This window comes from Lipotes vexillifer, unplaced genomic scaffold (assembly GCF_000442215.2).
Source record: "Lipotes vexillifer unplaced genomic scaffold, Lipotes_vexillifer_v1.1 scaffold1029, whole genome shotgun sequence".
Taxonomy (NCBI): Eukaryota; Metazoa; Chordata; class Mammalia; order Artiodactyla; family Lipotidae; genus Lipotes; species Lipotes vexillifer.
This window is the reverse complement of record NW_006789305.1, coordinates 715,224-726,238: the sequence shown is the minus strand read 5'-3', so window position 1 is coordinate 726,238 and position 11,015 is coordinate 715,224. Positions and strand designations below refer to the sequence as shown.

At 47.0% G+C, this 11,015-nt stretch overlaps 1 protein-coding gene across 1 annotated transcript; it reads right to left on the bottom strand.

Annotated features, from left to right (window-relative positions):
- Window positions 1–2,722: 2,722 nt before the first annotated feature.
- Window positions 2,723–5,560, bottom strand: OLFML3 (olfactomedin like 3). Its single transcript, XM_007462479.1, has 3 exons — window positions 5,314–5,560; window positions 4,324–4,609; window positions 2,723–4,011 (listed from the first exon to the last, which is right to left on the bottom strand). Exons 1-3 carry the CDS (start codon window positions 5,425–5,427, stop codon window positions 3,182–3,184), a joined length of 1,230 nt encoding a protein of 409 aa, XP_007462541.1. The 5' UTR covers window positions 5,428–5,560; the 3' UTR covers window positions 2,723–3,181.
- Between the last annotated feature and the right edge of the window lie 5,455 nt (window positions 5,561–11,015).

Genomic DNA, 11,015 nt, shown 5'->3' with positions numbered 1-11,015 from the left:
GGCTGGGAGAAATACCAGAACAGTCTCAAGAGCTCTCAAAATGGGCATGTTTTGACCTAAAGCAGGTAGAGAAATGTGGAGCAGTAGAAGGGGATGCTTCCAGGCGTCTCGGGGAAGGGTGCCTGTGCAAGGAGAGGGATGAGAAGGAATCCAGAAAATCTGAGACTGGAGGAGGAGGAAGAGGGAAAGGCCTCTGCTTCCTGTTTAGCTCAGAGCCCGATTCCAGAGGAAGCACTGTCAGCTGAATCAACAACTTCATTCCTTATATATCTCTGCCCTCTCCCTCCGCCACCATCTGGGGCTCTGACAACACTGGCTCAGGTTCCCTGATGAAAATGACAAGGTGAACACGTTCGTTTCTCTCATGGGCAGACACAAAGACCAGCACCAGGGAGGAAAGGATATTGAGAACAAAGAGGAGAGCTGGGAAGTCAGGGTGGGGAGTTCTGAGTAGGGGTAAAGGGAGCCCTCTCAACCTTGCCTTGTGATAGAGAGGCAGTGCCTGGACCAAAGATCTGGCAGACAGCTGTCCCCACAGCAGCGGCCCTTCCTGCTTCTTGACACTATTCCCACAACCCCATCCCTGGCTTTTACTGTCTTAGGGCTGGGTGCTGGGGACACACGTGGAACTGCTCTTTGGACTCTTAGCGCCTTTTTACCCCATAGGGCCTCTGCTTCCCACTGTCTTCCCACTGTCAACTCAAACCAGAGGTCATAACCTGTTTCTGTCAAGTGACATGTTATGGAGGGTCTGAGGAGGAGCAGTGAGGCTGCTTTTTGATGATAGGATTCAGCCACGGAGGCTCTGTCCTTGAGCAGCAGATAATTAAGCTTAATGAATTTGGACAGTTCACTGGATCTGCCCACACAGTTCCACTCACCGTCTAAAACGCTTCCAAAATAGCACTAGCTACTGTACACAAGCCAAAAAAGAAAAACAAAAAGGAAAAAGTAGTAAGTGACAAGGCCCCAGAGATTTCTGCCCTTTCAGAAAAGTCTGAGTGAACTTTTCCAAAGAAACTTTAAGCAAGAAAAAAAAAAAAAGCTGTGTCTTCCCTCATTGAGGAACCAGGGAAAAAAAGATGCCACAAAGACAGGCACACACGTTGTGAAGTGGAAGGACCCAGTGTTGGTACTCACTCCTCACACTGATGTCATCTACACCCAGAGTCTCTGAGCTATTCCCTCCCCAGGGTCGTCAAAAAGCCGTTTCTGGCAATTGGTGCTGGTTCAAGATGCCTCTACATACTGGGCCTCACCCTCTCACACAGTGGTGTCACACTAAGGAGACGAGCTCCCCCCATGTGTGCACATGCCCACACACCCCTCCTCGGGGGCCGGCCCCCTCTTGCCCAGCCTCCACCGAGAACTCCCTCCCTCCTCCACGCCCTCCTCAGCGAACCGCGCGCTGCTAGAGCCAGATGTTCCGTGGGCAGACCCCCCTGTGGGCTGACAGGCGGTGATTACTGCTGCCAGCCCCATATTAGAGAGAACTGAATGGGAGTGAGCCTCCGCCCGCCCAGGCTCCCCACAATAGCGCCTTTGTGAGGTGCTTCACTGCCTTTCATTTCCCCTGCCTCGCCAACCTACGTCAGGAGCAGCTCTGCCTGGGGAGGGAAGAAGACAAGACAAAAGGAGGATCACAGGGTCCTGACTGATCCACCCTGCCCTGGGGGTGGGGGAGGGGTGGGGGGGAGAAGACCGGGTCCCTTTCTCTCCCCCCCCCCCAAGGGGTAAATAACCAGGAGGACTCCCAGGGCTGCTTGAGGTCAACTTCACAGTCTAAGCAGTGGAACTTGTCCATCAGATGGCCTTGCTCCGGAGAGTTGGACATGAGGATGAGGCTGGAGCGGGGCCTGGTACAGAGCTCAACAGATGCCTAGAGACTGGAGTCCGAAACCGGGGTCTCCTCCTGTCCTTTCTCCCTTCTCCCTTCCCCAGATGGCCTTCTGCAATTGCAGCCCAGAGGCCAGAGTGCTAGGCAGGAAAGGGTTAAGGCCAGAGTGCTAGGCAGGAAAGGGTTAAGTTTCCGGGACTTCTGGACAGACTTCAGCCAGGTTCCAGGACCGGGGTAGGTAAGTGGGGGTGAGGAGGGTGGCGGGAGGGATGTGTTGGGAAACTGGTAAGACTAACATCTGGGACGTGGTCACTGCCCCTCCTCCTCGCCCAAGCCGCAGACGCCGTGGCAGCAGGAAAATCAGAGCGGTTCAGACCAAGCGCGATTGTGCAACCTGGCCCTGGTGATGAGCTTGATGCTGGAGATGGGAGTGGGGTTCGGTCCTGGGGGCAGAGTCCACTTCAGAGGTGAGGCTTAAAGTTCTTACAGAACCCATACGCATTCGGGGCTCTGGTTTCCACATTTGACTTCAGTGTGACTAAAACCCATTGTCTGCATCAAAACCTCGGAGAATTGGAATTGGAAGCTGTGCCCCTGGGCCCCAGTCTCGCGGCCGGAGGCGCAGTGCCGCTGGTGGTTCTGGGAGGGCGGCTGCGGAGGACGGTGGGCACCGGGGGCTTTCACCCCAGCCTCTGGAAGTGCTGGGATTCTGCCGCCTCCCCAGGGACCTCCCAGTGAAGTCTGAAACTGGAGAAGCCCCTCTCGGCAAGGGAGCCCAGCCAAGTCCCTAATGCGGCTTTAAGGAACGGGGATGGGGCAGAGGGGAAGATGGCCGGTCACGGGAGAAATCTGATCTGAGGGCTACCCCAAACAAACACAGGCAAGGAGCAGTGGATTTTCCTTTTAATGCAAAACGCTGCAGTACAGAAGGAGTCCCATCCTCTAGGGCACTGAAGGGAGAAGGGAGAGAGGGCAGAGTCTAACATCTCCTCCTAGCCCTCTCTCTCCCCTGACTCGCACTGAGGCAAGAAATATTCTGTTGCCTGTTCACTGGGGTCGCCCCCATATGTATAAGGGTCAGAGCTCTGGAACTGGCTCATCTTTCACCGGCCCGAAATCTGTTGACATGGGGCAAGAGAGGAGTGAACATTTAGGGCTTTCTCTCTTTTAGCTCTAAAAGGATTCCTCGAGATCTGGAGTCCCATGTGAAATGAAGGGGCAATGAGAATTTGGCTTCTGTTGGCTGAAAATATGAGATGTGAATCACAACTTGCCCAGAATGACGTGCAGGAAATTTAGTCGGGATGTAAATATACAGAGGTGAAAGAGATTCAAAAAACAAGACTAGCTCCCTCCAACATCTTCCTCTTTCTTCCTCATCTCCAGCTTATAGACAATCTGGTAGCCATCATCCCAGGCGTAAAGCTGGCGCTCTCGGGGGTTATAGCGGAGGCTGGCGTGGGCACCGTATCGGCGGGGAAAATACGGGAGTGCTGCCCTTTCAGGGGTCAGGGTGCCACTGGCATCAAAGGAGCACTGGATGCGGGCCCGACTGGCAGGGCGGGTATTATAAACAACGTATAGGGTCCCACAGATGACAAAGGCAGCCTCAGCATTCTCTCTGGGACATGGTGTGTCCCACTGCTGCTCTGTGTCCAGTGTCTGCGGGTCTAACTTGGCCAGACACAAGTGCCTGTCGTCCTCCCGGGTGGCATAGACAGCCCAAAGGCCCTCCTCATCAGCCGCCAGGTCTATGTACGTGTCTGCCGTCAGCCCATACGGGGGGATCAAACCCTCTGCTGGGAATACTGAACTGTCCACCACTGTTCGGTTTGCCAGGTGGTATTTGATGAGCTGCAAAGTGTTATCCAACTCACCGCCCCCTCCAGGTCCTCCAGGGGGCCTCCGGGCATAGTAAAGAAAGCCACCATATACCAGCTGGCCCGTGCCTACCCAGGGGAAGGGCACCCGGACTCGGGAAGCTTTCCGGGCAGCCATGGCAAGGGTGAAGTCACGCAGCCTTGGGAAGACAAAGGCTGTGTCATTCTGGGTCCCATCTAACACGTAGATCTTCTCTGCTGGCCCCAGTGGATCCTTGGTCCACAGACCAGCTGGGCCACCAAACCGCTTCAGGATCTTCATTGATCTCACCTGAGAGATTGTGTAGCCACAGTCTGGTGGGAAAGGAAAAAAGCACAGGACAAGGAAAAACAGGCAAGAGTTAGATGCTCACTGCAGGAACCCCCCAGGGTGGGCTATTTGGAGAACAGTTGGGCCTTTGCCCAGTGGACGCCTCCACTCTCATGGAGGACTGGGGCAAAGAACACCACAGAGGCCTGGGTCCCCAAAAACTTTCCTTAATGAACCTGATAGTACAGAGATTTCCTTAAAACAGATTCTAGAAGATAGAGCCAAGTGGACTGGGCTAAGGAGAAAAAAGGGGAAGAACCAAGGAAGAATACAGGGGTCTGTTTCAGATTGCTTACCTGTCACCATATCGTACTTCTCATTTCTTCTGCCCTTGCCTTTGGCCCCAGGGCCTCCAGTCACCTTCTCATCAACCTCTACACAGGGTAGGGCTGGGTTCTGGGTCTCCAGATAGTCCACCTCCCGCTCCAGACGGTCCACTCTCCCCGAGATGGTGTCAGCCTCAGTTCTGAGTGCCTCCCGCTCCTTCTCGGCCACCTCCAACAGCGGCAGCATCTTGTTCTTGAAATCCCGCAGCTCAGCAGCGTGCCGACTACTCTGGTCCTGGCACTGGGCCAGCCGTTCCTAAAGGGATGGGGCAGCAGGAAGGAAGGCTGAAGGGTTACAACTCCCAGGCAGGGAGAGGCCCAACCAGGGAGTCAGGAATGGGAAAAAGCAAAACTCAGCCAGGCATCAGCATCCCCTTCAAACTCCACAGAAAGAAAACCAAATGTTCAAGATGCTAAAATGTGCAAAGAGCTCAGCTAAGATCCATCTAGGCCCCAATCCCGACTTTGCATCCTCCGGCCGTGCTGTGAGCAGTGCCACTGACTTCTCTGAGCCTCTAGGGCAGCCTAAGTGCATGAGGGTGAGAAGGGACCTCTGCTCCATTATACGATCCTCCTCTTGGGATTAGGATGCTACAGACTCCAAGCTGTTAAAAAGGCAGAAAGTTGCAGATTCTCTGAGAACTTCCAGCTTTTAAAAGAATCATCAGCTCGTCCTGAGATGCATCCCCACAATTCTAGCTCTCAATTTCCACTCTCTTCCCTTATCCCATCTAATCCCAGGGGTGAAACACAAAGGTCTATTTGCTTTGGAATTGCTTTCTGTATGTGGGGAAAGAGGAGGACTTGCAATTTTGAGGATCCTCTTATTGAAAGATGGAGTTTTCTGTAGGTTCTTACAAGAGCCCTAATTTGTCATCCCACATCCCTGACAAACTGGTTGAATCAACAGGAGATGTGGAATTCTTCCAGGCTGGGCCGGAAGAGAAAGGAGACACCTACCTCTAAGGCAGCTAGTCGGCGTTCCATGTACTCCACAAGGTGGTGCTGCTGTCCTCGAAGGGGTCCCGACCAAGACAAAAGGAACAAGATAAGGAGAGCGGTGCGGGGCCCCATGGCTGCGGGAGAGTAAGGCCAGGGTAGACCAAGCGTGTAGTCGTGTGCACACGGCCTCTTCCACTCAAGCCGGCGGGTTAGCTTTGGAGGCCGGGCTGGGGGCGGTGCCTTCTCTCTTGTAGGATCTCGGGGCTCTCTCACTACTCTGGAATGCTTTCACAGTCTCTTTACGGGCCCCACCCCCTCCTTTCCGCTTGGATTGATCAAACACAGATGGCCCTATTGCAGAGCAGCCAGAAGGTTTAACCGCCTCCCGCCTAGGCCGTGGGCTCCCCAGGAGAGGAGAAGGAGATTGGAAATCCTAGGGCAAAGGCCTTCTGGGCAGTCACCCAGGAAAAGGAGCTAGCAGGGGGAGGCAGAGGCCCCGGAGGAAACTTAGCAAACCCTATTGCTGCTTTAGAATGCTTCCAATGCTGACTTAAGAACCATCCTTCGTTAATCCTTTCCTTTCCCAGCAATAACAGCATGGATTGTTTTCTGCCTTTAGTGGAAGCTCGAAGCAGGGGAGATGAGGTTTGAGGGGAAGGGGTGGGAAGAAAGGCCACAGTGGTCAAGTCTGTAGTACCTTCTACAGCTCACTGGCGCCATCTTGTGCTAAGCACCTGGTGTCATCTCAGAATTAATAGGGAAACCAAGTTCACCTCCAGTGGAAAATTTCCCGCAGAGCACGCCACGTAGATTGAATTTACAGGGGTTTTCATGATTAAAATGCAGCTTTCCCCACGGACTATCCAATTACTTATGGGGCTATCCTAATCTCTCTCTGATTTAGCCTAAGAAAGAGAATGTATCTGAGATTAAAACTAAAAAACAAAACCCAAAAAACCCAAAACAGGTCATTGAGAAATTAGTAAACTAATTCTTGATTATCTGGAAGTGAGACTGACTGCAGTCTTTCTATATACAGTCTTCCTTTGCCTGAAAGTTTCTAGGCACATTCTCTTACCCAAACTGGGGAGTGTTCAGTGAGCTCACACTAATTTTACATTCATTTATTTAGGGAAAAAAAATCTGAAAAATATATATGTTGCAGTCTAAATCAAAATAAATGTACTCTGACTTCCCTACTAATGGGAGAGAACAGACTATTGATAACTTCTCTTGGTTATGGCCCAAAAGGGTGTTCCTAAATGTTTCTCATTTCCATATCCCAACTATGACTACAGGAGCCCAAAAAATTAATGGCCACTGTAAGACAGACTTGTCCTGAAACACATGCGTCAAAAGAAGTCAAATGAGCATAGCATTTATTCAGAGCCCCGCAGTGATGAATCTAGACAAATCTCTAATTCGTTATCAGGAGAAATTTTACTTTAATCACTCACTTAAGAGAAATCTGAGCCAAAGTCCTCCTCTAAAAAGAAAAACAAAAAACTATTCCTTGGACTCGAGGACATGGGGAGAGGGAGGGGGAAGGGTAAGCTGGGATGAAGTAAGAGAGTGGCATGGACATATACACACTACCAAATGTAAAATAGCCAGCTAGTGGAAAGCAGCCGCATAGCACAGGGAGATGTGACCACCTAGAGGGGTGGGATAGGGAGGAGATATGGGGATATATGTATATGTATAGCTGATTCACTTTGTTATACAGCAGAAACTAACACACCATTGTAAAGCAATTATACTCCAATAAAGATGTTATAAAAAGAAAAAAAAAACGATTCTTCTAACAGTGCAGCTTTCTGAAAGGAGGGGAAAATAGCATCGTCTTGTGGTTATTCTTATTTGCATTCTGGTACTTTAGATGTTTGGTGGAACATGCTAGGAAGCAAGGTTTAATTAGCCTGTGTCAGAAATTTCTGCATCTTTCAAAGGGCCAGATCCAGATGATCTTAAGTTAGGGCCCTGGACACTCCATTCCTGGAAAGTATTCCCTACCGACCCCTATTTATTTCTGGGACAGAGATTTGTATGAAGAATGAAGTTGTCTCTAACACTCTACTGGCGTTCAGATGCAATGTATTTAGCCACTCCAAAGATGCCAATTGTTGATCCCCTTTGTACCCCTATAAGAGAAGTCAAAAACAGCCACGTGAATCAGAAAATTTACCCATTTTATTGATGCATTGCAATTGCTCTACATTTTACCATATTATGTAGAAAATACTGAAAATACAAGCTACTTTGTAAAACCAAAGACAAACATTGAATCCAAAGATAAACTATGTTTTTACACAATGGACCCTTTTCCCGTAGTTAGTATTAAATTTTAAATATCTATTTCTTTTTGTTAAAATGATTATTTTACATACTCCCTAAGTACATCTGCATTACAAACATAGCTCAGTAATTCTCAGAAACTGTTTCTAGAGGCTTGTCATAAAAGGAAGCGCACAACCAGAAAAGGGAGAAAGCAAAAAAAGTTTAAATCGCACACAATAACTAGCATATCAAATACATTTAATAAACTTGGAATTCCATTGCAATATCAAGGATTCAAAGCAGAAATACTAACGTTACATATAATGTACATAAAATGTACTGCTACATGTAGTGAGATTATTTTTCAAGCTGAATCAAAACCACATATTATATAAAGTTTAGCAACAAACAACCATGTAGACATGCTGCACCATCCATCAGTTAAAAAAAAAAAAATTGAAACAGGAAGCAGGCTTGGGTCATTCCTGTCACTGAGAGGCAATTTCATTTCCTATCCTAAAACAAACCATCCTAACCAGTGGGTTTTTGCATAATAATGCTGAATAAAACACATACTACTGCGCTTGCCTGGCTAAGGGCAGTCAAGTTTAGCCCCTCTAGTGGAGGACGATGGATGGTCAGAACTGTTTAAATGGAGTTCTCATTCCTGGGGCTGGGATTTTAGCTGAGCACTGACCATAGTATCACTTCCTGGAAGCTACTAAAAACTCCGGAGTGATCAAGTGTCCTGATGAGCCTAGAGTGGCTGTACCTAACCCTTCCCATTTTCTCTCTCACCCTGAAGGGGAGAAGCTGGAAATACAAGTTCTGACAGGACTTAAAGCCTTAAGCTGGTCTGAGGTCAGGCCACTGTGACCTGGGCCAGCTAGCTGCTCACTTTATTCTTGGAGCTTCCCCCATCCTGTCAGGGCCAGCAATGTTAAGCCCCAGAGACAGAATCTAAAGCCACACTGAGCACATACACATTCAGCAGACACAGATGGATTTTTATCTTGGTAAATCTGAAATGCCAATTTTCAAAACTAATACTGAAGATCTCTAAAATTCTTAAAGCCACACACTGCTAGTAAGGTGATTATGGTAACAATATAAGCTCTTGGTATTGTCTTCTCCCCGTGAAGACTCCTATCTTAAGTGGTATCCACTTACTGGACTGGGGGTGGGGGGTAGGGTGCGCAGGAGTGGAGTGTTTTTTTCCTGCATCTCACTTCTTACAAAAACAACAAATCTTATCCCTTGTAAAGATAAGGAACAAAAAATATTTCCCTTAGAAACTAGATCTGCCTTTGAGCATGAAAATGAGAATGTGCTTGGCAAAAAGAGACACAAAGATTGCACACACTGACCAGAAAACTTTATAACACTAGTGACAGAAACTATACAAACTGCTTGGGTATCTTGATCAATATAATGCTGAAAACACAAAATAATGATAAAAAAAAAAAAGTAGAAAACACCAACGTGTTCCTGGTAGCCTATACTGACTATCTGCCCCATCTTGAAAGCCCTTCCTCCTTACAATGAAGAAATTCCAAATACCTTGACAGCTCCTCGGTGTTCAACCTGGTACAGAGCTTGCCGACCAGGCTCCATGAAATCTCCCATCTCCATCCTGCACCTCCTTGACACCATCTCTACAAAGAACCAGTCCTAGACTTATCCCTCAAGTACATAATTTTCAGTTCAGATGGAACATGTCTACATCTTAGGGTTAACCTTCTTCCCCCAAATCTTTAATGGGCAGGAACTTTGCCATCCCCAGTACTCTCTACTTGACCCAGATCCGTGTAGGAGCTGAGAGTACAAGGACACTTTCGCAGTTTGAAGGGCCCCAAGAATACACAAGTTGTTAAAAAGAAACCTCAAAAGCCCGATGGCTCAACAGGCTTTGGTTCCTTCTAAATATTCTTCACCGGCTAAGAAACCTTTCTTTGAGTTCCCTGTCACCAGCGGCTTCACAAAACTCCTCCTCATAGTATTGGGGATGTGGGAAGCAATACAACAGGCTCTTTGGTATAAACACATCTGTTACATGTTTTTTTCAACAAGCAAATATTTTACTAGGAATATCAACTATTTGCAGGAAGGACTGCCACATGGGAAAAGGAAAAAATAAATCTCATCTAAAAGTGATTGCACATACTAAAAAAGAAAAAAGAAAGAAAAAATATGCATTATTTAATATTGGCTTGACTCCTCTCACCTGCTTCCCGAATTCTCACAGAAGCAAGGTAGCAATGCACAGTGAGAGAGCCACATGGGGGAAATGCTTCTGTGAGAACTCGACTGAGAATCCAAAATGGAAAGGGGTAGAGGTGGCGGTAAAAAAGAGAAGCTGCTGTTTTTATTTTTCAGTGTCGGCAGGGAAACTGAGAACAATGCATATTCACAACACAACTATTAATCCTGTTCTGATAAATCCCAGTGAACAGCTTAGGGTCCACGGGGGCTTGCTGGTCCGTCCTAAGGCAAGCTCACTGTAAACTCTATTAACCACTACATTATCATATAAGGCACTACAATAAGGGAAGGAGGAGAAAGGGAAGGAAGAGACACACACTGAACAACTCCTCACCAGACACACCTGTGCAAAACAATTCCAAGGGTCTCCTCTCCTTGCAGGCAATGCCCCTGCTCACTCAGCACTACAGTAATATGCTCTAATATAATTGCAATTAGTTCACATACATTCCAACAAGTATCAGTTCATTTTGGTTTAAATACAATGGAGACATCAATTCCATCTCCGGGGTAACACTGGAGGATCAGAAACACACTAAATACACAATTCAAGTGTAATCACTACACATCTGATTACAAATAACATTTTGGGTTAGCAGGAAAAATTGCTTGTTATATTCTTCTAATCAATATGTACATATTTAATTATGCAAAATATTAAAACACCACCATTACAAAACTTCTAAAATATTTTTAAATTCAGTAATAAATTTTTAAAATATTTTTTGCAATTCCTACATGCACTTATTATTTAAGTCTTAATAAGAGAGCATTCAATTTGCTGCTGGCATACAAAGAAAGCTACTTTAAAGTATAAAAGCTATACACAACGTTTCTTATCCGGTTTCAGATCCTTTAGCTTTCTCCCCAAATAAATCACATAGAATGAAGGGAGAGCTGAGGCAAAGAGAGAAAGAGGTGTATTATTGAAAATTCATACTAATATTCAGGCAAAGCTCATCGATGCCAACAACCTTTAGGCAAAGCTCATCAATGCCAGTATCGCATAATACAAAGAGATTTTGCATATAATAAAACAACTACCACCATACAATAATAACCACCTTAATGGCTTTTCCAATAATAAAATTTAAGCTAAATCAGAGAGAGAAGGACTTTTTAAAAATAATTTAAAAAGAATACACAGGGTTCATTTAGAAAGAATACCTGGTGCTTTCATG

Coding starts and splice junctions, on each gene's coding strand:
- OLFML3 (XM_007462479.1), bottom strand. CDS start 5,427: ATGGGGCCCCGCACCGCTCTCCTTATCTTGTTCCTTTTGTCTTGGTCG. Junction 4,610..5,313: donor GCCGACTAGCTGCCTTAGAG/GTAGGTGTCTCC, acceptor CCATCCCTTTAG/GAACGGCTGGCCCAGTGCCA. Junction 4,012..4,323: donor GAAGTACGATATGGTGACAG/GTAAGCAATCTG, acceptor CTTTCCCACCAG/ACTGTGGCTACACAATCTCT.